At 50.9% G+C, this 26,800-nt stretch overlaps 1 protein-coding gene across 2 annotated transcripts in view; it reads right to left on the reverse strand.

The window, feature by feature from the left end:
• Positions 1-26,800, reverse strand: part of FLT1 (fms related receptor tyrosine kinase 1) — a 172,753-nt gene that overhangs the window by 3,108 nt on the left and 142,845 nt on the right. For both annotated transcript variants that reach the window (XM_032610754.1, XM_032610753.1), the window contains 12 exons: positions 26,269-26,373; positions 22,787-22,900; positions 21,293-21,381; positions 17,266-17,422; positions 16,737-16,834; positions 15,882-16,004; positions 13,856-13,967; positions 12,251-12,350; positions 6,773-6,878; positions 6,343-6,485; positions 4,412-4,496; positions 2,566-2,660 (listed from right to left, as the gene is read on the reverse strand). In XM_032610754.1, coding sequence (XP_032466645.1) covers positions 2,566-2,660; positions 4,412-4,496; positions 6,343-6,485; positions 6,773-6,878; positions 12,251-12,350; positions 13,856-13,967; positions 15,882-16,004; positions 16,737-16,834; positions 17,266-17,422; positions 21,293-21,381; positions 22,787-22,900; positions 26,269-26,373 — 1,327 coding nt within the window. The remainder of the gene's footprint in view (positions 1-2,565; positions 2,661-4,411; positions 4,497-6,342; positions 6,486-6,772; positions 6,879-12,250; positions 12,351-13,855; positions 13,968-15,881; positions 16,005-16,736; positions 16,835-17,265; positions 17,423-21,292; positions 21,382-22,786; positions 22,901-26,268; positions 26,374-26,800) is intronic.

Raw genomic sequence — 26,800 nt, forward strand, 5'->3', positions numbered from 1 at the left:
CCAGAACTGCTGGTGGAAAATAGCCCCCGGGCGTGGGTCCGGCCCTCCCCTACTCCTGTGATTGGCTCAGAGATGCTCCCCAGCCCCGCAAATATTCAAGTGGAATCCCTGGAACCTGTGAATAGCACTTTATAAGGCAAGAGCTGCGACTGAGCTAAAGGATCTCCGGAGACGGCGCCTGGCCTGCGTCCCCCAGGTGGGCCTCAAGCACAATCACACGCGTCCTTATAAGAGAGGCGGAGGTGGCGTCACGGCGCACGCAGGAGGAGCGGGAAGATGGGGCCCGAGGAGACGCCGGGGGCGGCACCGCTGGAGGAGGAGAGGCACGGTCTTCCCCGGGGCCTCCCAAGGGAGCGCAGCCCTGTGACAGCTTCATCTTGGACGTCCGGCCTCCGGAACTCCTGTGTCGAGCCACCGAGTTTGTGGAAGTTTGTTACAGCCGCCTGGAGAAACTACTAGAACGTCCTACGGAAAGGTGAGCACAGCCGTCCGTCTCCGTCTCCTGTTTGTGCTCCCGAGGAGAGGCATGTCCAGGTAAGGCGGTGTATCGCGGCAAGGGTGAAGGGGCAGGGGACTGGCTGCTGGCTTCCGTGCGTCGCATGCAGCCCAGGACGTTTTATGTTCCTACGCGCCGGGCAGAGGAGCTTCTCGTCCTCCCGTGTTTGGTGGGCTTAACAGCTGGGATGAGAATGAGAACCCCGGGCGCCACGACGTTGTTTGATTGGCTCTGCATTAGCGCGCCCAGCCTTCGATCCGTGTTCTGTATTTTAGTCTCCGAGTAGAGGATGCAATGGGTGGTTTTCCTTTTTTCCACACAGGAAAGTGTTTCTGGACGTGTTTTAAAGCAGGAAACAAAAGCGCGTGGGTCCCGCTTCTCCCGTCACTCCCCGCGGTGTCCCCTGACCTGCCCGGCGCGCGGCTCTGGGCCCCCGGGCGGGGGGGTGGGGGGGGCGCCGCAGAGGACATGCGTGCGCAGGTGTTCGGGCCCGAACGTTCCCGGCCCTCCAGCTCCCTGGGGTTGATGCGCTGTGGGCCCCATCGCTCAGAGGCGTCTGTGGCCACCCTTTGACTTGGATCAGGGCCAGCAAACTAGCCGTGCGCTGGCCACCTGTTTGTGTTTTTTTTTTTGTTTTGTTAAGCAACAAATGTATTGACATACAACTTACATACTATGCGATTCACCTATTTCAAGCGTACAGGCCGGTGGTGGTTAGTATATTTACAGATGGCTCTTCTGGGCATTTCCTATACATGGACTCATACGATGCATAGTGTTTCATGAGCGGCTCTTTTCACTTAATTCAAGGTTCATCCATGTTGCAGCGTGTATCGGTACCTCATACTTTTTATTGACAAATCTCCTTCTGTTGTACAGATATATGCATTTTAGTTATCCATTCGCCAGTTGATAGACATTCGAGTTGTTTCTTCCTTTGGTCATTATGAATAATGCTGCTGTGAACATTTGTGTGCAAGTTTCTGTGCGGACAGAAGTTTTCATTTCCGTGGGGTATATACCTACGGAGCTGCATTGCCGTTTCCTAGACTAACTCTATTTAGCCTCCTGAGGAACTGCTAGACTGTTTTCCAAAGTGGCTGCACTGTTCTATGTTCCTACCGGCGAGCATACAGGGTTCTAATTTCTCCATCTCCTCGCCAGCACTGACTCTGATTCCAGCCATACGGGCAGGTGTGAAGAAGGGGTGTCTCATGTGCCTTGCATCTCCCTGATGACTAATGAGGTTAAGCATATTTCTCTGTGCTCCCTGGCCACGGTTGCCTGCTTCTGTAGGGAGAGGTGACCGCACACAGCTGCAGCTCCTTGCTCGTGTACTGGGGACGGCCGCTTCTGTAAGCGGCAGAGGCGAGCCGTGGTTTACCCTCTGGCTCTGTGAGTCAGCAGAGCCCTGATTTAGGTACAAGAGGAGCAGGACGGTTCTGCCTGTGGGTGAGTCAGGGGCAGGCATTTGAACCGGGAAGGGACGAGCACCGAGAGGGTCGTCCTGGAGGGTCCAGCGACAGCCCACGTTTTCTGACGGCGTTGCCACCGGCCGCTGTGTGGAGGAAGGAAAGCCACGGTCCACAGGACATGAGCACTCACTTGCAAGGGTTGGGGTGTCAGGAGGGCGAGTCTCATGACTGGACGGCAGTAGTCGGGCCCTTCCTGTGCCGCTGCTGCCGACTCGGGATGGTGAGGGGTGCGCGTCCCCTCCCCGCCCCTGTGAGCAGGTCTCTATCTGACTGTGTGCTGTTGACAGTTGGAGACATGGGGCTCCTTTCCACCGAGGGGCTGTGCTTCATGGGCTCGGACTGCCTGTCCTTGCCTGTAAAGCAAGTTCTGTTTTCCCTTAAATCCCAGTCTTCCTTCCCAGAACATGGCGCTCAGATGTCTGATTTTATGCCCTCTTTCCTGTCCTTCTGGGGAGAAAAAAGTGCTTTCTGCACGGCCTGGACACTATGGTCTAGGAGGGCAGGTAGCCCTCAAGTATCGCCATGAAACCCTCTCCCCCGGCATCTTCCTTCTCGCCCATCCGGAAACTGGTCAGAGCCCCCCAGCGTCCTTACTCAATCTTCAGTGAGGCTTTGGGTTTACTCTCGGCCCAGGTGAAGCGCTTTAGCAAGGGAGAGGCCAGCAGGGTGCCACTGTCCAGCTGGTAGTCCTGAAGGGAAGAAGGAAAAGGTTACACCTCTTGCTTGACCTGGAGGGGCCCATGCCAATCGGGGTGTGATGTTGGGATGCGCATCTAAGGTCACTCCAGGCTCTGGCCTCATCTTCCACACTCCCTGCCTGTGAAGACACAGCATTGTCTCCATATCGGCAAGTCTAAACTTTGTCAGTCATAAGAAATCCCTGTGCCCAGTGACTGAGGCCCTTCCTCCTGACGGTGAAGAAAGCAAACGTAAACAAAAGGGAAAACTGCGGGGACCAGGTGAGCGTTTTTCCTAGTCAACTTTTATGCAAATTATTGCTTAAATATATTAAAGATAGTTGGGCGGATGACTTGGCAATGATATGTAAAGACTCTGAGAAATGATAAAGACACGGTTTAATTTTTCTTGAAGATTCTACAGAATTTTTAGGCCCTCCTGTGTGATGGTTTCCAGCCATTCTGTTTCCTTGTTGGTTCGTATTTAGCACTGAATTTTATGCAGGGTCCTGACTCTGTTAACACGGCGTTTCCAGTGAGTGGACCCCACACGTGGTTCCTGCCACCTTCAGTCCCCCCGTGGCTCTGTCTGTGTCCTTAACTATCCGTCAGTAAAGGAGCCTCAGGAAGGGGCCTACCCCAGTTCCCCAGGTACTCAGGTGGGCAGGGCTGAGGGTCAAAGAAGCCTTCCATGTTTTGTTTCGTATCGTCTCCTTGGACTTAAAACCAGTGTTTCTAAGCAGCAAACCAAAATTTCCAGCCACTTTGCCTTTGTATTCACCAGCTTATTTGTAATTTTTTTTTTTTTTTTTTTTTTTTTTTTAGTGTTTAAATAATCTTTCCTCTTTATCTGGTGTGTTTGGAAGGTTTTGGTGTTTTTCAGTGGTGACTGCTGTGTCTCAAGGCCACGCTCTTTGTGGTCATCACTTTCACACCACAGTAGGTTTTTTTTTTTTTGGGGGGGTAGGCGGGCCTCTCACTGCTGCGGCCTCTCCCGTTGCCGAGCACAGGCTCTGGACGCACAGGCTCAGCGGCCATGGCTCACGGGCCCAGCCGCTCCGCGGCATGTGGGATCTTCCCGGACCGGGGCACGAACCCATGTGCCCTGCATCGGCAGGCGGACTCTCAGCCACTGCGCCACCAGGGAAGCCCCCACCGTAGGTTTTACAGGCCTTTTTTGGGTCACGACTCCGTGAGCGGCCCTGAGATGCAGCGGCCATGTCTCTTGTCCAGCCCTTCCTCTCCTCCCCTTATTCTCTCAGCCCCACATCCCAGATCTTTTAAAGGGACAAGCTGGTTGAGGCCTCTTGTTTGCTGGGCTGTATGGATCACTCTGCCCTGTGTGGTTGGGTGGGAACAGAGGCCTAGGAGATTCTTCCAGGATCTCAGAGCTGCCCGAGGGAGAGGGCTCTCTGTCGCACCACGAAGGTGCAACCACTCACACAGCTTTGAGTTCCTCTAATGCTCTGAAAGCAAGGTTCCATCACTGATGGCCAAGAAGCTTAGAAACACACAGTGAGGTTTCGTAGGGGACTGAGTTACGCCCAGGCAAGGACATGGGCCCTGGAGTGAATCCTGGGTCATCTTCAAACTACAGAATTACTTTCAGATTAGCTCTGTGTATTCTGTGTCTTGTTGTCTGCCCCCCTGAAATGGCCATTTCAGCCACCGCTGATTACTGGCCCCCGTTGACCTAGAGCCACCGGATGACTGGAGCTTGTGTTTGGATGGGGTGCACTGAGTAGGTTCCTTCCATTACTTACATCAAGCATGGACATGGCATTTGGTGAAAGTTCTTCAAAGGTTTTGATTTTTTCCAGGCTGATGAAATTGAGAGCATTTACATATCTAAAGAAGAAGCAGACAGAATAATCAGGACAGGAAAATGCATCCAGTTTCGGTTAGTCAGGAGACCATGGGCACCACATCCCAGCTAAGGTGAACCCAAGTACCAGGAGTCACCTCATCCCTCTTGAGGCTGCAGTTCTCTGGCTGTGTCTCCCCGGGAATCCAGACAGTGGTGCTACTTCCTCCTGTGGTTGCTAATTCACGTTGCATAGTTTTGAGCAAAACCCCAGAGCGACCCTTGAGAGACGCGGTAGCAGTCAGGCCTCTGGTCCCCCGTGGAACCACATGGCGTCGGGCTGAGAAGAGACCTGGGTCGCCATCTGGTCTAAACACCCATGTTACAGAGAAATGGGAAATGATGCCCAGAGAGGTGATGTGGCTTCATCATGTACAGCTGCTACTTCTGAAAGGACATGACCCATCAGGGTCACACAGCTGATTCAATGGCATAATCGAGCACCAGGGCTAGTCTTGTGTATCCAGTTTTGCGATCACAGATCGGGAGAAAGGGGTAGTATTTGGATGAGCTCCCTGTGACTGCCTGCTGAGCTTTGGTTGATCTGTTGGGAGGGGCCGGCAGAGGGACCCTCTGTACGCCCCCTCACCTGAGGCCCTGTCACCACCGACAAGGCCCCATCTCTTAGGCGAGCTCCCTATTGGGCCCAAGGCTAACAACAGACCAGAAAGGCCCGTGTAACTTTGACACCTTCCTCCCCAGGTCTGACCCAATCCGCCCCTGCTAATTTATTTAATCCACGCTTACTTTTCTCATCTTTAAAACAATGGATGACTCATCTGGGCCGGTTGTGAAGTATGAATCGTGCCGCTGACCTGTGACCCAGCACCGCAAATCTGGGCCGGCCACTGGACTTCTTCCAGGCCTGTCCCAGACCATCAGTCTTTCCAGCTCTTCCCTAGTCACCTGCCAAGCTTGGCTGAACTGAGGTTGGAGCCCTAGGAGTGTACCGACTGCAGGCAAAAATGCTCGAAGGCCCACGGGATAGTCTAAAAGTCCTGAAACGAGTCCTGGCTACACGGGGACAGGGAGGGAGTGTCAGAACACCTGGGTTAGAAGTTCTATTCTGCGGCTTTTGAGCCGCACAGTTTTGGTGAGCTGTCCTCTGTGGAGCTTTAATGTCCCCACTTGTGTAACAGGAACACTTCATAGGATTGGTTTGAGCATGGTGCCAGACCACACAGCACGTGTCTAACCATTAGCACTGAATGTGTGTGACACACGTGTCACTGCTAGGACTGAGGTGCTGACCCCGCCCAGCACGGCTACTCAGTACATCTTTCTTCCCTTACACCTCCAATTTCCTCTAGGCTAACGAGAGGTACCTTAGTTTGTCAGGTAAGAAAACAAATCCACTTTGTTGCGTTTTATCGAAGGTATCATGAAAAAAGTCAAGGTCATTGGGGGGAACAAAAGAGGAGTTCTTCTAGAATAAGACAGACTAAAGAAATGAAAGAAAATGCAAAGTGTTCTTGATTGGATGATGCTTTTAAAAAAGGTACATAAGACATTTGGGGGAAAAAAATGGAGATTTGAAAATTTAATAGTATGAAGGGATTATCAATTTTCTTTTTTTGGTGTGGTGGCACAGAAGACTATCCCTTAGGAGATGTATACCAAAGTATTTAGAGGGAAGGTGTTATGCCCTTTTCCTTATGCCCTTTCCTTATGCCCTTTTCCAAAAGGTTGGGCCAAAAGAAAAACACACACATACACACGTATCGAGTACGTAGACGAAATAAGGTAAAATGTATGTTTGGGTTTAGGAGGTGGGCTTTTATTTATGTTTGAAAATTTTATAAAATGAAGTTGGGGAAAGAGAGATCTTACCTGACATTATCAGAACTTCCTGAATTAAACTTTGGAGCAGAAATATCTTCCTTGAAGAAGTCCTCTGAGAAGGCAGGAGTTGAGTACGTAAACCCACTGTTTCCTGTCAGTATGGCATTGAGTGGGATATAGTCCTTGCCATCCTAAAACACCAAAGACAGGTGTAGTCGCATGCATTTCTACTTCAGCCTGTTTCTGTGGGACACTGTTTCAGTTCAACTACGTCATTTCCACAATCCTGATTGTGTTTGGGGAAGATAAGTCTGCATATACCCGCACACGCCCACACACCCCCACCCCCCCCACACACACGTGTTTTCTTTTACTCCTGAGCTCAGCTATTAATAGCCATTAAAATAACAGACAAAGAAGACACTCCCTTGACTTATATTGAAGGCATCTGGCCTTCTGATATTCTAGATAAATTTACCTGTTGTACATTGGCTTGAAGCAAGTCGCCTAGTTTTTCCACAAGTTCTGCGAATCTTGGCCTTTCTTTTGGGTCTTTGTGCCAGCAGTCCAACATGATCTGGTAGCTGTTGGGTGAGAGCACAGCAGAGATTGCTGGAGAGCAGTGGGGGGGTACATAGACTGCCCTACACACTGGCCAAGGGATGGGTGTTGTCATGGGTATAAAGACGATGCTTCTCGTAGTATGCAGTGCTTGCTCCACTTTTAGATGTGGGTACGCAGCCACGACACACAAAAAGGCTGCTCGGGCCGGGTCCTGCTGGTAGTGGAAAACACGTCTACACAGGCAGACTCTCAAACCAACCCCCCAGAGCCCATGACGACCCAGGCTGTTGGCGGGAGGGGGGGGCTGAGCTCTGAGTGAAGCCGAGCTGTCTGGGGGGAAACGCCAGTGGTCACTCGGCCATGAAGTGTCACGTCCTCCCTTCACTGTGCAAAGCAGGACAGTGTCCTTAAAGGTGGAAAGTGGATATAGACACAGATATACACGGGTGAATAGTCTGCAGTCTTAGGACCTTCTCAGGCTGGAATGCAGGCTGCCCTGGGCTCCTGCATGAGCACATGGGATGTCTTACCCCTCACAGTTGCCTTGTCGAGCTCAGCAGTGGAGGTGGGCAGGGGGAGGCACTGTGTACACGACCCACATCGCATCCAAAAGGGGGACGTCCACACAGAGTGTGGGTAGCTCCTCGGGCCGTATGCTAGTTCCTTCCATGTGGCTGACTGCCCCACCCCCAGCATTTCAAAGCCACCATTACAAACTGGCCTCTCTCCGCACAAGGCAAAAGTACAGGCTGGCTTCTGGATATGAAACCATTTGTCTTAGTGTCCCAGAAGCCGACTCTTGTCCCGGGATTTAAATGTCAACAGGGTTCCTCTGTGATGCTCCTGACACTTTAGGCCGAAGGGTGTCGGGCTCCGCTCTCAGTCACGTCTGCAGGGAGTAGAGGTCTCTACCTGCCCCTTTTGGGCACACCACCTCCCAGGCATCTGTACACACACTGGCTTAAGGATCTATTCTCTTTGTTCTCCTCGGGATGTTGATTGTAAGTCATCTCTTCTCTCGGGAGATCCCCTAGAGAGGACTCTGACCAGGTCGGATCAAAATCTGAATGGGCCTGGACTCTGGATCTGGGTCAGAACCCGGCTGAGAGCCCTGCTCAGGCAGGGACCTCCTCTCCAGACCCCTCACCTCACCCAGGGCCTGCCTGTGCGCACTCAACAAATGTCTGCTGAAGGAAGTCAGACTGATCTCCTAGGAGCGAACGTGCTGCTCCTTCCATGAATCCCTAATTCCCAAGGCAGACTGCAGACACGGCTGGGACCTGGGCGCTGCCAGGATGCGCCTGAGGTGACGCATCCCTGCTGCCGCCTCTCAGATGTGAGCCTGCAGGCGGCACCCGCAGCTCCAAGTGTCTCTTAAGGCTATCCCTATTTTGTGTCAAAGTCTATGAGGTGGCTGACAGACGGGGAGAATATAGGAAGGTTAAAAGAAAAAAAAAAAAGCAGAGTATGAGGAGGGATATAAAAATAACAGTGAGAAAAGGTTGAAACTACAGGCAGAGTTAAGATGCCCAATTTATATCATGATTTTGAGTAGTTTGACAGAGGCAGTGCTCTAAGCTTCCAGGCAGCTGGTGAAAGGAAGGAAGAACTGAAATCTGAAAGGAGGTTCTTGTAGACACCTCTCAACTGCATCATTACCATCCGGGTAATAATGACTTCATGGGATGGCCTTGTGCGTTGTCTTTCAATGCTGGCCAAAGTCTCAACGGCAAAAAATCCCATTCAGCAAAAACAATTCTAAGAGGTAGAATAGTGTGGTCCAGGTGTGTGTCCAAAGGCTCTGATTTAACCCCGGGATAAAATTCTAGGTACCCAAGGGGTTGGGAACACCACGTGGTCAGAACGTTCCACGGGCACTGGTCTTCACAAGCAAACTCTCCTGATACTTGGCTGGTGGAGCTGAGGTCCTCCTTTCTGATAGGATATCTGCTTGCTGGGTACTTAAGTCTTTGTTTAGGGATGGACAGGAGTTCATAAAGATCACGTGTCTGAATTGCTAACTTTCCTCCATTTGTCCAAACTTCCGGGTCAAGACTCTTTTCAGAAGATGATTCTGGTTCCCCCCTACCTGTGTCTCATCTACTAGACCTGTTTGACCTAAATCCTAGGGGCGGGCTGTGGGTTGACTTGTTCTAAGAGCGGTGAGGGCCCTCGGGTGAGTGTGCTATGTGGTCCAGTGTCAGGTACCACTGCAGTGGGGCTCAGCTTATAGACACCGAGGAGGCTGGGACTCTGGGCTGTCGTCGCTGCTCTCTGGGGGACACAGGACAGGTCCCTTAACTCTCGCTGACGAGCAGTGCCTTAGAGTGAGGGCTCAAGGCACGCGCTCCATCCAGGCAACCCAGGCCAGCCTGCTAGCGACCACAGGGCTAGAGTAGCGTAAGACAGTCCCATGTGGATCTCATATTAAGGTCCGTTTACACATCTTACTAATTTATTGAGATAGGTACAGAAATGCACGCTACAGAGGCAGGTGGTCACGAGACTCGAGTCTGGGATCCTCACCCCAGGGGCGTGGGCTGTGGCAGAGGCTGGCCTGTGTCTGCCTTACCTTGTCTAAGGCTCCCTTTTCTTTAGCAAGAAACAGATTCTCAGAGGCCACTGGAAGAACAGTAAATATATACACAGATATTCTATACAAGGCAGCCAAAGCAAGAAAGGCTTGAACCAGGCAAAAAGAAACAAAAAAATATGGGGGGGGGGTGCCCTGACAGTAGGGAGCATTTGGTCAAGCAGAGGCCCCAGACTTATGCCGGCCAGCATCACTTCGCTGCTGAGAGGCAGCTGGTGGGGGAAATGCAAGGCCTGTGAACAGGATTCTCCCAGGTTCCTCTCTGCTGAAACCAGCCGAAGGGACCACCTGCGACTCTTGCTGTTTTTTATTTTGATTCTTGGTTTCTGACTTCTAGTTTCCACTCCTCTTGCCTAAGATTCAGTGCAAATCATCTCAAACACCAAAGGAAAAGAAAAAAAAAAATCAAAACATTCATTATTTCTTCCCTTATTGAAAGACATCTGATTAAACAGGCTCTGAGCGAGGAATGAGTGACTCACGTTAAAACCGCTTTACATCACTAAGTAAACAGGTTTAATAAAGAAAAGAGACACCAGTTACACCCAACCCCATGGCCCTTCTAGAAAACAAGCCAGGGGTGACGGGACTGTGAGAAAAGCTTCCTTTCCAAGCTATCACCCAAGCTCCCAAGGGCACGCCAATTTAGACCAAGTTCAGGTCACAGAACCCTAGTTCTGAGAGCTGCCCTTCATCCTCACCAGGGCCTTCCCGCTGTTGGAACAAACAGGAGGGAAATGACTCCAACAGCTTTCAAACGCTGAAGGTTTGAATTCTGGACTTCTCAACAAACGATTCACAAAGCTGCTTCTTTCTTTTTATAGTTTCTAAAATAAACTCCCTAGAATTGAGGGACCATCCTTCTTTCTGTGGACTGGGGTACAAGTGCTACCTTATATAAAGACTTGAAGGTTTGATAAAGTCCAAGTGAGTTTTGGGCCCAAAGTTGATGTGAGTTGTTTTGGACCAGAACCTGGATAAGAATTGGAAACACACCCTGCAGGTGTGTAGCATGGTGCTGGGGGCTCGGTTTGCTTAACTAATTGGCAAAGTGGCAAATCGCTTAGGTGTTCTGTGCCTTGGTCGTCTCATCTGTAAGATGGAGATAATAACAGCACCCACTTTATAGGGTTGTTATGAGAATGAGGTAAATTAATATGTTAAAGTGCCTAAGACAGTGCCTGATGCTTAATAAGACTAAGTAACTAATAAATGCTGTTGTTAGTGACCGCAGTCATTATTACTGTTAGTCACTGGGAACTTGCTTTTGTGATTTTCAGATTATATGAAAAGTCAAAGGAAACATTTAATTCAAAGCATGAGTGGACATATTAGACATTTCTTCTAAGGAACATGGGGTATATTCCTAATTTAACAGTCCTGTGATCTAGGGAGCTCAGTCCAGAGGACCGCCTTTAACTCTGTCTCCTCTCTACTTAGACGGCAAACCACGAGACTTCTCAGAGGCTTAGTTTCGTCACTCATCCAATTCAGGTGAAAATTCCCGTCTGCCTGCCCCTCAAGCGGGCTGGGATCTTCGCTTAGAAAACTGTAAAGTGCAAAGTCATCTCATTTTAAACCAGAGCTCCTGGTGTCTGCCCCTGTCCACCACGTAAAAGCAGTGAGCAATTGAGAACTCTCCTGCCTTTAAAATCTCTCTCCAGTGCAGCGCAGGCCTGGGGCTAATCTAGCCGCGTCCCCAGCTATCAGAAGGGCCTTGTGCTTTGCTGGCAAGGACACCACGTACGACTGAGAAGGCCGGGTCCCTTCTCCCCTCTGCACTCGGGCCGCTCCCCAGCCCCGCCTCCGTGGCCCGAGTCCCCCGTCCTTATGGTCCCGGGTCTGACCTAGCTTGTCTCTGGGCCGTGGAGGAAAGAGAGGGCACTTTGGCCAAGCGCACACTTCCTTCGTTCCCTCCGACTCCTCCCAAAGGCTATCGAGGGGCTCCTCACAGCCCCAAGTTGTGCGGGTGGGAGGGGGAGGGCCCCCTGTCTGTTCGGGAAAGGTGGTATCGCCGCGAGCATGGACGGGGCGGCGGGGTGGGGGGGTGGGGGCGAGTCCTTGTCTAGCAGCCTGAGAGAACTGCCGGGGTCATCACCTTCCTGCCCAGGCCTCAGGGCAAAACACCCGCAGAGCGTCAGGAAGACAGTCTGAGAGGGGCGAGCAAGCACTTGTCCGAGGTGGACAGCCCTCACCCTGGTCCTCCCGTCCTCCTAGAGCCACGGGGCCAAGAGGAGGGGCCACCGCCAGCAGCAGCCCCAGCCCCCCGCTCCGCACAGGCTGAAGGTGCCTCGTTGCCCACGCGGGCCTCCGGGGAGCAGGGTTCCTACCCAGTCCGGACCCCCGTTCCTCTCCTCCACATCTCCCCCTACACTCCAGCCAGCCCCCCATGGTCCCGAGTGTGGCTGGAGGGCCGGTCAGCTGCGGAGCCCGTGGGCCCACTTTGTGAGCGGGCACGGGGTCTGGCCTCCACTTCCCGGGTGGGCTGTTCAGTTGTGCCCGGGCTCCTAGCTAGAAGCTGTGTTCCTAACCTCGGCTCGCAGCTACGTCGGGGGTGGAGAGAAGCCCTAGGTAGGGACGGGTCCAGGACGTGACGCCTCGCTTCTGGAACGTGCTCCCGGCACGGCTGGGCCCCAGGGGGCTAGGCAGGGGCGACCCTGGAGTAAGGAGAGCCCCCTGCATCTCCCAGGACAGGGGCTCTGGACGTCAGCAGCACGTCCCCTTCCTGAGGCGGCCTGGCCGGGGGTGCGGGGGTGGGGAGCCATGGGCTGGAGGTGACGGAGGGTAGGGGGGGCTCACATTTCGGGCGTGGCGTACTCCGGGGCCCGCATCCTCATGCCGTCCTTCAGGCGGCTGCAGAAGTCCTCATCCATCTGCACGCCCGGGTACGGGGACCCACCTGTACCGGAACACAGGGCACGTTATGGCCTCAGGGCACAAAACGCCCCGGGGGGCAATTCCGTGTCTCTTTCCTCCCTTCCAGGTGAGGGCTGAGTAGTGAACTCCTGGTGATGGGAACGGACCTCAGCGCACAGCGCAAGCCCCAGGGCAGCTCAGCGGATCCTTGCTGGCGACAGGCTTGGCTGTTTGGCGCCCTGGTGCTGGATGTCAGATGCCCGCAGGCCGTTCCCATGGCTGCTCTGGTCTGTTGGGTCAGGAGAAAGGGTGGCACCTGAGGGGTCCCTCCCCTCTCCCTACAAGGAACCCTAGAGAAAGCCCAGCATTTAGAGACTCCTTCCTTGAGTTAACGAGCTGCTTTTTAAAAAGCCAGTAGACTCGGGGGGCGGTCACTGGTGGCTCGCTCACAGCTCGCTGAGAAGGACTTTAACTCACTACTCTCGTGTAAGGTTCGCACAGCACTGGGGGACCGGTTGCCGTGAGGGGCCCGAGGGAAGGGGGCCAGGAACTGCGGGACTGGGCTGGCTGCTGTGGGGGCGGGGCTTGCAGGGGGCCCAGAGGAGCCGGGACTTTGCCTTTTGCCAGTTTTTCTGGGCAGGATCGCAGGTAAACGTCCCTCTTAGAGGGACTGGTGGCTGAGGTAGGGCTCGGGGGTAGCAGGCCCTCCCGATCTGCCCTGTTCCAGACCTCGAACCTAGTGTGTCTCAGCATTTGTTTGTCTGCACTTTCGAGTGACTGCTGTCAGGAGGAAGCAGCTGGGCGGCGTGCAGCACTGGCCCTGTGTCACCGCGGGGCCACTGTGGCCGCCAAGCTGCTTTCAAAGACTGGAAGCAGCAGGTGCCTGTCATCGAAAGCAGGGGAATGTTTTTCACACATTACAGGAAACCAGGGATGTTACTGGGTGACTTTTTATTTGCTCTGCAAGGCAAGTTTCTGGCAAAGTCCGAAAGACTCTTGGCTAGACCCAGCGTTTGGGAGGCCTCGGAGCATCGGTGCATGTCTGCGAGCAGACTGGGGCTCCGGGCGCATCTGTGTGCTTGGGCGCCTTGGACGAGGCTTCCAGCCACCGCAGTGGGTGCTGGTGGAAGCAGGGTAGATACAACCAGCGTTCCTGCCGCTCATTCTGCGTAAACCAGTGTCTGGGGCTGGCTGTGCTGACATCAGAGGCACGGGTTGAGCTGTGTTCGTTGGGTCTTTCCTGGGAAATTCTGCGGGGAGGCGGGGACGCGGGGAGGGAAGAGGAATGGGTGTTTGAGGAATTAGAAGAAGGGGGCCGAGGACAGGGAAGGAGTAGCCAGGCTGGCTGAAGACAAGCCTGACTGCGGATCTTACTCTGGTCAGACCTCGTTCACGGCCCTATGAACGTCTTTGCGGTGCAGGCACACGTGCACACACTCCTCGCCTGGGCCTACGTGGGTGTTAGATGCTGATCTGCCCGCGGACACTCGGCAGAGGGGCGGGCGTTCGGTTCTGGCCTGTCTGCTCTCATCCTGCCCCCAGGCTTACCTAAGGAGAAGATTTCCCACAGCAGTACTCCGTAAGACCACACGTCGCTCTTGGTGCTGTAGCTTTTGTCAAAGATGGATTCGGGAGCCATCCACTTGAGAGGAAGTCGAGTCTAGAAAAGGGCAAGGGGACCTTGAGCAGGAGAACGTGACAGCAAAGCACATCCACCCCATGTGCCCACGGGGTCACCTCCCAGGTAACATCTGGCCTGTAAGTCATTTCCTAGAGCAGCGATGGTTTCCCAGCATGGAGGAAACTCATAACATGCAGTGTTACGCTGAAAGAGGGAGGAGAGTTGTGTGCTACACCAATTCCTGTGATGGCAACAGTTGTTCAGTGAGCCCTTCCTACGAGCACAGCATGTCCTGACTCTAAGAAATCCTTCTCCCCACAAGAGCTCACACTCTACAGAGACCTGGGAAAGAGTGATCTGAAGTAGAAGGCATCCTGAAACTCGATAATTTCCTGGAATTTTTCTTAAGGATTTCGAAAGGCATTCCTATTAAAAAAAAAAAAAAAAAGGATTTAAAAAGTCATTGAATGGGGGGAGTTGGCAAAGGCACCAGAAAGAAGGAAGTTGATAGTTGATGGACGGTATTTAGGATGCCATGTGGCTGGTTTTCAAGCAGGAACTCCAGTGAGTTAGGCCCGGCCACTTCAGAGGGATGGGGATTGACAGGGAGCCTGGGATAGTGGAGAGACAAAGAGAAAAAGAGGGGGGAGGGCCAGGGAGAGGCTGAAAGAGACACGGATGGACACAAAAGAAGCACAGACTGACACATGGGTAGATGCCATCTTTGCAAATCGGGGCTCTCAAGGAAAGCTTGTTGTTTTCCTTTTATAAAAAGAAACAGTGGGGCTGGGCTTCCCTGGTGGCACAGTGGTTAAGAATCCGCCTGCCAATGCAGGGGACATGGGTTTGAGCCCTGTTCCGGGAAGATCCCACATGCCATGGAGCAGCTAAGCCCATGCGCCACAACTACTGAGCCTGCGCTCTAGAGCCCGCGAGCCACAACTACTGACCCCGTGTGCATGCCTAGAGCCAGTGCTCTGCAACAAGAGAAGCCACTGCAATGAGAAGCCCATGTACTGTGACGAAGAGCAGCCCCTGCTCGTCGCAGCTAGAGAAAGCCCCCGTGCGGCAATAAAGACCCAACGCAGCCAAAAACTAAATAAATAAATGAAAGAAACAGTGGGGGACTTCCATGGTGGTCCAGCAGTTAAGACACTGTGCTTCCAGTGCAGGGGGTGAAGGTTCGATCCCTGGCCAGGGAACTAAGATCCCACATGCCTCTCAGTGCGGCCAGAAAAAAAAAAAAGAAAAAAGGAAAAAAAACTGTGGAGAAGTGGTTCTCAAAGTATAGTCCTGGGACCAGCTGAGGTACATTCTCAGGCTCCACCCAAGACTTGCAGTTGAACAGGCTCTCCAGGTGATGTGTGTGCTCGCTCAAGTTTGAGAACCGCGACTGTGGAGTAGTCATCAGAGCCCAGACACAGACTTAATTAAGGCTTCAGGGTAAAGGCCAGAGAAGAGGGGGCACAGGAGGTCACCCGCAAAAGCAAAAATAACACTATGTTCAGAAACAGGCGGGGAGGAGAGGCCCGTGTGAGCTGGCAGCGATGCTGGGTCTGAAGGCAAACCCGGGAGGGACGCGATTTCCTCCCCGGCAAGGTCATCCTGACGCCTGCCCCCGCCCTTCCTGAGATGTGTACACCTGCTGAATCCATCACCCGGGTTTATTTGAGGGGAAGAGTCCAGGCTGTTCTTTCCAGCGGGGCAAAGGGGAGGGGACGCTGTGGTCCCCGCAGGGCCCACTGAACAGTGCTCCGGGGCCCAAAGGACAGGAGCCGAGCAGGGACGGGAAGGACAGGAGGAGGGGACCGTGGCCTCCCGGAGCCCCGTGCGAGGGCTCTCGGGTCCACGGAAAGCGCGTGCTGGTTTTCAGCGACCTCTGCCGAGGGCTTTGGTCTGTGGTTTGGAAATGATAGGGCCTAAATGAGCCCAAGAAACGTCCAACTGACTTACATCTCCTTTTCTGACGTAATCGGGGTTCTTATAAATATCCCGGGCAAGGCCAAAATCGCAAATCTTCACCACGTTGTTCTCAGACAGCAGTATATTTCGTGCTGCCAGGTCCCGATGAATGCACTAGAATAAGACAGTGGCATGATCAGTGCATGTCCTCGATCTCATCGGCTGATTTCCTGCGCCTTCTCAGTGTTCTCCTTCTGAACTCGGGGATCCATTTCGCACGCTTCCTTGACGTGAAGGGAGCGGCTCCCGATGCATGTGGCGTCGCCCCAAACGTGAAGCACTTCTCTACCAATGCAGACCCCCGGAGGCGCCCAAGTCAAGAAAGGCCCCGAATCCCCTTTGCTACTGTGTTGCAGGACAGCATTGGGGAAACAGAGCTGGCCATCGGGTTCTCCCAGGGAGCACAACTTCCCCAAAACCTCTTATCCTGAGCTGCTGAGATCAGATCACGATCTAGCTGGAGTTTCCTGGGAGGACCCCACTGGGATGTGTTAATAGATGCCCTCCCGTGGAGTCGTGTATTCTGAGAGTCTGGCCAGCTCTGAAAACACGCCAGAGGACGTTGTGGAGCACAGGTGCCAGGTTCATCTAGTCTGAAACCCAGCGAGCTTTTCCCCTGGAATTAAGTTCTACCTGCTGGTACCCAAGAGTCACTGTTCTCAGACTTCCTCACTCATATCAGGATAAATTAGGTCGTGTGTTGTGAAGTTCACTCTGCATTTAAGGACACACGTACAAGCAGATACGAGGAAAAGTGGATTTATAGCACAGGTGTGTGTTTGCCCATGTGAACATCCACACGACCAGGCCTGGTGAAGAAGCAAAAGAGTAAAGAGTGAGGCTGACCTTTCTGGAAGACAAAAACTCCATGCCTCTGGCCACTTGAAAACTGTAAGAAATCAGATCTTCCATAGTGATGGGCTGCTTGTAGAAATCGTCAGAATCTGGAAAGCATTAAAACCGTAACTGTTTGTAATGGCTCTTGTTATGCCACCAAATCCCAGTTTATTGGAACAATGTTAGCAAAACACGAAACAAACCAACAAGTAGATCACAGTTCATTTTCGAGAGCATTTTTGAGTTTCAACGTGAATATCCGAGATTTTTCCAGGCCTCTAGCCCATTTTGCCCAAGCATGGGGGGCAGGGGATGATCCATTAAGACAGAAAGGCCGGAGGGGAGACAATTGTACAGTTCCCTGTCAAAATTAGTAACTCTGTAAATAATCTAAATTCAAATCTTATCTCCCCAGGACATTACACTTCGAGTCTCCCACGGGTGTTTATTAGGGTGATAAATAAGAAAAATATTTCAGAGATGCACGGTATGCTGTAAAATATCCCAGACTGTAGGACAGGAAGGAATTAATACCTACCCTCCTCTTCCTCGGCATCACTCAGACTTTTATCCTCCTGAAACCCGGAGCTTGCGAAGCTCTCGCTGCTGGTAACACTATCTAGTCTTTGTTTCTCGCCCTGCTCCAGGTCTGGCTCCATTTTCCCTTTCTTAGGCTCCACGTGTAAGGCTGCATCCTTTAACAGACCAAGAAAGACACAGATGAAAGGGACAGAACAGTAACGGGGAGACCAGTCCCTCAAGCTGGCACTCGCCTGCACTAGGAGAATGTCGTCCGACAAAATGGATAGTAAATTAGTAGCCTGGCTTCCCCTGGGCTTGCGGAGTCTCTTCTGCTCTTGGGCTCCCTGACAGCATCTCGGGGAGGATAAAGGAACATCCACAGCAGCTGCTATTAACTGAGAGCTTGCTCGGTGTAAGCCAGTACACTAAGAGTCTTTGGGACATTTTCTCTTTTAATCTTTCCAACAATTTTATGAAGTAGTTCTTGCTTGTAATACACGAGGGAATATGTTCAGAGAAGTCAGGTAATGAAAGTCACATGCAGCTAGTAAACGGCAAAGCTTGAACCCAGGTTCGGCCAACTCCAATCTATGCCCTTGAGCGCTTTTCCATGCCATGCGCCATCTTGTGAAAGATGATAGGGAATGACAGAAAAGGATCGCCAGTCAACTCGGGGCCTTTGTAATCCCTGGGAGGAGTAATAAGAGAAGGCTGCAGTTACCAATTTCTCTGGTTTCCTTGGAGAAGGAGGGAGCATGAACGTTTCCTTGTCTCCCCTGCATTCAGAACAAAGATAGAGTTTGATGCTAACAAAGGTAGAAAAGGCCTTTCACCCTGGACTGGGCCTCTAAGCCCTGGTGTGTATCTGGTTCTTTCATTGACCATGTGATCTTGAACAAAGCACCTTGCTTTTCTGGGTTTCCTTTTTCTCATCGGAAGAGCTCTTGACTCACGGGGAAGGAGTTGTTGATTCAGGGTGGAACCAGAAAAGATTTTTATCACCTTTTCGTAATTCACCTAATCACTGTGACACTAGAAACAGGACTCCCAGTGGCTTCATGACTCGACCGAGTACCTAGCTCAGTCCTGCTAGATGGCAGTGCCAGACAGGGTCGGAGAGGGACTGGGGTTCAGCGATGTCCCCCGATCCACCCGCCCTTTGGGGCAGGGCTGAGATTCACCAGGCTCCCCATCCTTCCTTGGCTTTTCCTGGAAGTGTCACAAAGTGGGAATGGTCCCTCCACTAGAGGGCGCCGTGGGAGCAAGCAGAGGACAGAGGAGGCAGCTTCAGCCTGACAAACCCTGGAAGCGTGGAGGGTCCCCGGCTCCTGCCCCCCGACGAGAGCCCCTCCTGTGCCGAAGGGGAGTCAGGCCTCAGAGGGAACCCCGACTGCCGTCCAGGTGACCTACCCGAGTGGAGATGGAGATCGTAACTCTTGGTTATTACGTGTCCCCGAGGCAGTTAGACTTGATTCTGCTCAGTTGGGGGACAGACATCGTATTTTCCACAAGACCCTTCCCAGGACAGAAGGCAGCAGCGGAAGGGGGCTGGCAAAGATGCTGGGGTGAAAAGGGCTCGAGTCTTTGGCGTGACTCCAAGGACCGTAACTCAAGACTCCTTCACCCCTTCCTGACTCGCAATCAACGGTATACTTAGTTTTGCTCATTGGTAACCATTTCTGGTAAATGTTGATTTACTGAACTTTTGGGACTCTGACAGGATACAGTGAATTCATTACATATAATATGTAAAGATCCTAGTGAACTTACTTGGAAAATGAAATATCCCATTTCTGTTAAGCCATTTGGTTTTTCCTTTAGGTTCCAAATATGAAATACAGCCGTGTGTTTTCCACGAAAACACTAAGCTCCACCAAGAGGGAGGTGAATCGTTAAATATAGCCACAGAGAAGGAAGCAATCTCTTCAAACAAAGGACGCACGAACCCAGCGTTCCATCCTGCCCGGGTCCCTGGGGTATTCTTGCTGGATTAGTTCTTCCTGAAGCCAGCCCAGGATTTCAGGACTGAGGAGAATTTGTACTGCTCTCAGCCCAGGGCACCAGGCTCCACTTTTTCTTATGTTTTTTTCCCCTCTTTACCCAGTGCAGTGCATGGAAAAAGCATTGAAGGGGTGGGGGAAGTCAGGAGAGCTGGGTTTTCTCCTCAACTTCACCTCTTGCCTTGTGTGTCCTTAGGGCCAGTCACTTGACTTTTCTGGGCACATCTGTAATGTGAGCGTGTAGGCTAGCTGGTCACAAAGTTCCCTTTCAGCTTCAAGGGTCTCATTATTAGAGGGCATGGTTTAAAATTGGGAAAGTACGTTCTTGCGTATATGTTGCCAGTCTGGTAGAAAACCTGTGTCTCTGGTTGGATCAAAGGCTGAGAGCATGGGCCAGCTGTCCGGTGGGTCTTCTTTGTGTGCCCCGTGAGAATCTCACTCGCATGACAGAGATGGGCACCATTCTTGGATGTCGTATACCTTATCCGTCATACAGATCATATAGATCAGTGGCATTAAGTTAGACTCACCCAGTCTTTCTATCGCGGTGGATCAATGATGATGATGACGGTAATTAACATTTATGGAGTGATGAATGGAATTTGATTCGACAATTCCGTCAGCTGGGTTCTATTATTATCTCCATTTAATAAATGAGGAAACTGAAACTTAGACTGAGTAACTTGCCCAAGGTCCCAGATTTCTTGAGTGGCAGAGAGATAGGATTTAAACCCAGGAAGTCTGATCCTGGAGTCTGAGCGCCTAAACCACCATGCTACATGGGTTCATCAGCTACACTGCTGATTACAGGTTAATAATGTCAAATCATCGTCTCGTGGGCTTCTCTAGTCCAGAGAAGGGCACACCATTGGTGAAATAGGTCACATTGGCCAAGGCTTATTAAACTCTCCTTCACTCAGTAATCCCTTTTAAACTCTGTTTGCGTTCAGGACTTGGACCCTTGTGTTCCTTTTATTACATAGCTTTATTTTAGTGGGTAAGGCCGGTTCAGTATGTGTATAGGGGTGACATGGGTGGTGAAGGTGTGGGGAAGTGGGAGAAAAGGCAGTAGGGAGGGAAGAAGATGATTTCTCTGGCCCCATCACTGCTGTTCTATTGTTGACTATAAAGTCAGTTGACTGAGTCCTTAATTTCTCTAATCTAATCAATGGAAACAATTATGCTTGCCATCATCTTTTAAGAAATGAGTGACTAAGTGATTTGTGCATGTCTGAGTATCTGTGGAGAGAGAAAGAGACAGAGAGAGAGACACTTATCAGGATGCTTTGATATTTAGGTAGATGGCTAGTGAATTTTAATCTCTAATTATCACTGCATACAGTGGGCTCGAATATTCTCTGTGCTCACCCCAAAAAGAGTGTGATATATTAGCGTGGAAAGAAAAAAAACTTTTTAAAGGAAAAAAGCAGAGATTGTGTTTTAAGCTCAGTCATTAATGGTGTCGACTGAAAAAAAATGCACAACGTAAAAGCTGTGAGTTGGGTTTATTCAGTGTCTTTCTGAGGACTGTAGCCCGGGAGCAGCCTCTCAGAGAGCTCTGAGAAACTGCTCTGAAGAGGTAGGGGGCGAGGTCAGCATATACGTGATGTTGGTGAAGAGGGGACGTGCAACCAAGCACACATCTTGGCAGAAGGCTGCCACTAGTTACGCAGAACAGACATCTTAGTTAATGGTTTCGGGGCTTTTCTAAGTATGAGAAGATGCAAGAATCCAGGTTCCACACACACACACACACACACACACAAATTTTCTCCTGAAAATATGTAACGATCTGAAGGCCTGTTCTGCTAGTTTTCTTAGAGCACAGAGCGCCTCATTCCTGATCTCCGCCCCTGAACTCCTTTCAGGGTGTGTTAAAGGTCAGCGACTGCAGTGGCTCATGACTCAGTCCTTGCAGAGCTGGATGGATGGCTAGTGACATTCTTTAGTTGGCAATGGAAAAATAGTTTCTCTTTATGCTGCTACAGCCTAAACGGAAACTCACTGCTGTCTTGAAAAACCTCCGACCCCTAAGTTCCTTACCTTGTTGAAAAGGAATAAGGCCCGTTTGCTCTTGAGATAGTTGGAGAGATTTCCGTGTTTGCAGTATTCCACAATCACCATCAGAGGCCCTGCAGCCAAAACAACACATGCTCAGCCACACCAAGCCAGCCAGCCATCTGCCATCCATCAGTGGGCCTGAGAAACCTCAAACCAACTTGTCTTTATATTAGCGGGGTCTGGGGGATGCAACTTGGGGGTGGGAGAGTTTTTTTGGTTTTGTTTTTCCAACTGGACCAGAGAAGGGGTTTAAAAAAAATACAAAGGAAAAGGAGACAATTGGTGGGGGGTCGGACTGGGGAAGAAGCAGAAAAAAAAAGAATAGGAGGGAAAGAACTGTGGGGAGGGGAGGGGAAGGGCCAAGGTCAGAGCTCTACCTGTAACTGCCAGTCACCCTCTTGGCCCCTTGGCCTCAGGACACTGTCACACCAGCCCCTCCCTCCCAGGTCCTGTCTGGCCTGACCCCCACAGCTGCATGGCCACCTGCGGGTGTCTGCACGGAGGTTGCCCCAGGGCTTGTAAGGTCTAAAGCAGGGATCGGCAAACTCATAAAGAGACAGAGACGGTAACTGTTTTAGGCTTGTAGGCCACACAACTACTCGGCTCTCTGCCTTTGTAACCGGAAAGCATCTGTAGACGACAGTACAACCAAATGAGTGACCGCGCTCCAATCCAACTTTAGGAACGCACAAATTCAAGTTGCATGGCGTTTTCCCATGTCACAAAATATTCCCCCACCCCCGCCCCAACTACTAAAAACGGTCAAAGTAAGCTCCCAGGCTGACCGGCCATCGTTTGGCGACCCCTAGTCAAAAGAGGAAAGAGGGTTGGACACTGCAGGTCCCCTGGGCTCCCCGAAGGCGCCATCCCCACCGCTCAGCCGCTGGGCTCTAGGCCCACAGGGGAAGAACAACTTCCGGTTCTGGGTCAAAGCGGAAGTGGCCCCAGAGAGGCTTCTGCACGTGGGCCCTGTCCTGGGGCATGCTGGGAGTACTAAAGGCACCCCAGGGGAGGATGGAAAGGTGTGCGAGTCCTCAGTCATAATATACCCTGTCCCTGCACTTGGCCCTGTGGGTAAGGCCTGTCCGAAGGCCGTGTCCCCACCCCACCTCCTCCTGGGATCCTGCCAGGAGTGATTCTTTCCTCTGGATGAAGCTTCAAGGGATGCTAACCTTCTGTGCATTTACCTTGGCTCCGGCCATACTCCTCCCAAGTCATCCTGGGAAAAACGCCCTGCACTTGACCTCGAGCCTGCGGAAGGAGGTCTCAAAGGGAGTCCTTCTGTTCAGAACCTTTAAGCTAAGTATCCAGGGAAGGCACTTCCAGGATGGGAGCACCTTCCATCAACGGACAGGCTGCTTCCTCTGGACTATTACCAGGCCGTGTGCCAGGAGGTGGGGGAGAAGGGCTGCGGGACAGGGAGCTCGCCCAGGCCGTGTGAACCGGGACAGGGGCAGGCCCTCCCTTCCCCTTTACCTCCTTGCTTGGTGCAGGCTCCCAGCAGGTTGACGACATTCAGGTGGTGGCCGATGTGGGTCAAGATCTTGAGCTCGGTCATCAGAGCCTTGTACTCACTGGCCGTGGCCCCCTCTGTGTGAGGATCAAAGGGAGAATCAAGGCAACGGGACAATGGGGCTCTTTCCTCTGGCGCGGCCCTCCTGCCCTCTGTGTTTGGCAGTGCTCAGCCCTTACTGCACTGGCTTCCCCACAGTCTGCAGAAGGGCCAGCCTCCAGCCTGTATTCACTCCTCCCACCCTCTTGAGCCAGAAGGGTCTTGGTTACAGTGAGGCGTAGAGCGGTGGTGGGGTTAGTCACTGGACGTTTCCCTTGGTGGACCTCGTCCTGTTCAGTAACGTGCTGACTCGGAGCTGGGCACCTGGGGAGAGCGCCTTCCAAAGGCTTCCTTGCGTCAGAAGCAGGCCCAGCGAGAACTTTCCAGGCGGGGGATGATCCCACACCTCACCTCTTTTTCTCACTTCCCCCACTTTGAGAAGTTACAAAGGGGCCTGCAAGGGCAGAATGGCCACTTCTGTAAACATCTTTGCCATGTGTTATTTTCTCTCTATAACCTTTTCCTCTCCGGAGTCTGCAGGGTTATCTCAAGTCACAAGGATCCATAAGCATCTGAATTCAGCTTCTTTCTCAGAGATAAACAGTGTCAATCTAAGAATCAGTGGAGTCTAAAGCCTAAATTAAGTTTGCCTTGTCTGCTTGTTCTTATTGGTTAACTTCTAAGGCATTTTAAAGTTTTTAATTATGTTTACAAGTAAAAAAAAAAGTCATATAAGCTTGCTGTAAACATATTTCAACAATATGATGTTTATAGAGTGAAAAGTGAAAGCCACCCCAACTCACCTTTTTAGCAGTAACCACTGTTCATCATTTGGAGCTTCAGAGGTTTTTCTATGCATTTATAAATATATGTACCCAATCAAAGGTCTTTTTCGTTTACATAAATGGGATCATATATAAAAATATAAAAGCAAACTTGATATATATAATTTGCTTTGCCCCCCTTTTAAATGTCATAGACTTTCCCCATTCTTTTAAATTGATTAATGGCATCCCTGACATTTAGACTGTCTACAGTTTTGTTTTGTTTTTGTTTTTGCCATTACAAATATGCTGGAATAAACAGCCTGTGATCTTTGTACCCCTGTGCAAGTATTTCTGCAGGACAGTCCTGGAAATGGGTCGTGCATTTCACACTGCATCTGTGCGTGTGAAGGATGTGCGTTTCACATTGTGGTAGATACCAACGTGGTATTTCATAAGCACAAATCATTTTTTAATAATAACGAGATAAACTCTAGAAGCCTCCCAGTGGGATTGGGATTGGCTCACAGTAGATGCTCAACAAATATTTGTTAGACAAATAAACAGCACGATTACTCTTCTCATTTCAGACATGGGCTTAAGGCCCAAAAAGGTTAAAGGTTTTGCTCAAGGGCACTTTGAAAGAGCTTCTGACTCATGGCCTTTGTTTGACATTCTGCCTTTCCAGTTTCTCCTAGAAACAGATGGCCAACCAGTTTAAACAAGAAAGCTTGAATGAAAATAGTTTTTTAGGAATGTTACATAGTGGGTGATTTGGCAGTCTTTTCCAATCAAGGCTGATGGCTTAAAAAAAAAAAAAAAGATAAGCATTTATACAGATACTACACACCCTATTTCTGTATTGCATAGAACATATTCTCTGGCCCGTTAAAAAAATAAAATTGCCAGTCAGAATGTCCCCCTCAAATTCATCCCTCCACGCGTTGATGCCCCTTTAGCCACAGTAGACAAGCATGGGCAGCCGACTTGCCTCTCCTAGAGATGGTGTGTCGTAGTAAGCAGGGAGACAAAACAGGGAGGAAAACAGATGCTTCCAGGTTTAGTTTCAACTTATCTCAAGGCTGGATATACTAGCTTGCCTCCAGAACCCAGGCCAGGACCATTTTCAGGATTTTGGAGCAATGGATCATTTCTAGGAGGCTGTGCCTCTGCAGCCCTTCTGTAGCACTGAGGTGTGTGTGTGTGGGTGGGTGGGGAGAGCCTGGCACCCAAACCCTTAGTTTTGCACTGCTGAGCTGTGTGGCCTTGCAGAGGCTGTTTAACCTTTCTGGGCCATGTTTCTTCATCTGCAAGTTGGGATAATAATATCTACCTCACAAAGGCTGTAGAGAGAAAAATAAGAAAAGTGGCAACTTCATGTGGTTCAAGCTACTAAAGTAAAGTACCTAGTCTGGTGCTTTCTCACATGGAAGACACGTTGATGCCTCTTCTCTTTAGAATCTGGGTGGGCGTGGGGTATGGGGGGTGCTGGACTACAGGTATTCTCACAGAGATGTCCACCATCATCTGGGTAGTTCACCTTGAACAAGGCCTGCTTTGTGGATGCAAAGCTCTTTCCCTGGCTGCTTTCAGAGTAGAACTGTCAGGTTCGTTGCAGAGTTTTATCAGAGCCTTCACTCAACAGCCTTTTGAAGTGGAAAAATATTATTACATGGGACTTTTTACAATGATGGTGTCACTGCTGGATGAAAACGAAGGCTTTGAAGTCTCCCTCAGCCCATGGGCCTTTCTGCTGGAACCTTTGCCAGCTACCTGCTTGGCTGGCCGCATAGCCTTCTATGCCTCAAAATCCCCTGGCAATATCTTAGAGACTTTGGAAAGCTGAAAATTGCCCTTTGGGTTTTCAGTCCTGTTTCTTTTTGGTTTGGGAAGCTTAAAACGCATTGAAGTAACATGACAATTTCATCACAGTGAAGTATTTTCTGTGCTTTAAAGGACCTATGAGTCTTGGAGATGTTTGGTTGACGTGACTTTCAGTGACGTTTCATTTTCACTCTGTCTTAGGGGACGGGTCGTAAGTCACCGTGTGCTTCGTCTCTACCTCCCAGTGCCTCACAGGGTGATAGATAGTATCTTCAACATAGGAAGACAGGTTGTTGTTTTCGGGTTTGTTTTGTTTTTATTTCTAAAGAGGAAATGTTTAATGGGTGGGACCTGACGCTATAAAACAGCTTGAAGTTCTGATCAATTCAACTGTTCTAGCTTTATATTCTTACTTTATAGTGAGGTTCAGCCCCAGCTAAGCCTTTGAGATTTATGACGTACAGCTAAGTTGCCATCATAACGCCATAAATGGATCATTCCCAAATTTTGTACCTGTGGTTCCTGTGGGCTTGAGTCCCTGGTACTCTAGAAAAATCTGAGATGTGGTAGGAGAAAGATCTCTGAGGAGACGGAAATCATTCTCCCGTGGATAACGCTGAACTGTTTCCTTTCCAAGGTTTATTCTGAGCTCCTGCTGGTCTCATCTAAAGCCCCGGAGGTCAAGGGGCTTCCAGCAGAAGCAAGTTTTGTGGCCAGAGCAGACATGGCTTCTGTCTGTTCCTAGGCCACACCCAACTTGGGCCAGCATTTAGGGAACGTAATGGGTGAGCTGAAAGCCAAACTTACACCATCCATACCTTTCAGCATCTTTACAGCCACCGTCCGGCAGGTAGGTGATTTCTTAATGCCAAATGCAGATGCTTGGACCACTTTTCCAAAAGCCCCTCTTCCAAGTGATTTGCCTACAATGAAAAGAAGACGTTGGTTTGTTTGCCAAGCCAGCAGGGTGAGTTTAAGTCTTTTTTCAGGAAGAAAGGGCCTTTTCCCTGTGTGTGTATGTGTGGCATGTAGCTCTGAATGGAATCTCCAATGAACTGACCCCAAAAGGGTCAGGACACATTTCTGGGGTATCTTCCTTTCAACTCTTTATTGTGTTTCTGCGCTGCCCTCATCCTTCACAGCTAGGCTAGGCCCCTAGAAGGCATCTGGTGCAGGTGGATGGCCAGTTTCCTCTTTTACAGAGTCCTTCTTGTGGGGAGAGGCTACCACATCCTGAGTGGTCTTTTCCATTGTTTACTAACGTTACTACCACAAAAATTTCCCTATGTTTAACCTAAGCCCCTTTTCTTGCCACTTAAGCTTACTTCTTCTGATCTGTTTGCAGCAAAG

Source organism: Phocoena sinus, chromosome 18 (assembly GCF_008692025.1).
Source record: "Phocoena sinus isolate mPhoSin1 chromosome 18, mPhoSin1.pri, whole genome shotgun sequence".
NCBI classification, from domain to species: domain Eukaryota; kingdom Metazoa; phylum Chordata; class Mammalia; order Artiodactyla; family Phocoenidae; genus Phocoena; species Phocoena sinus.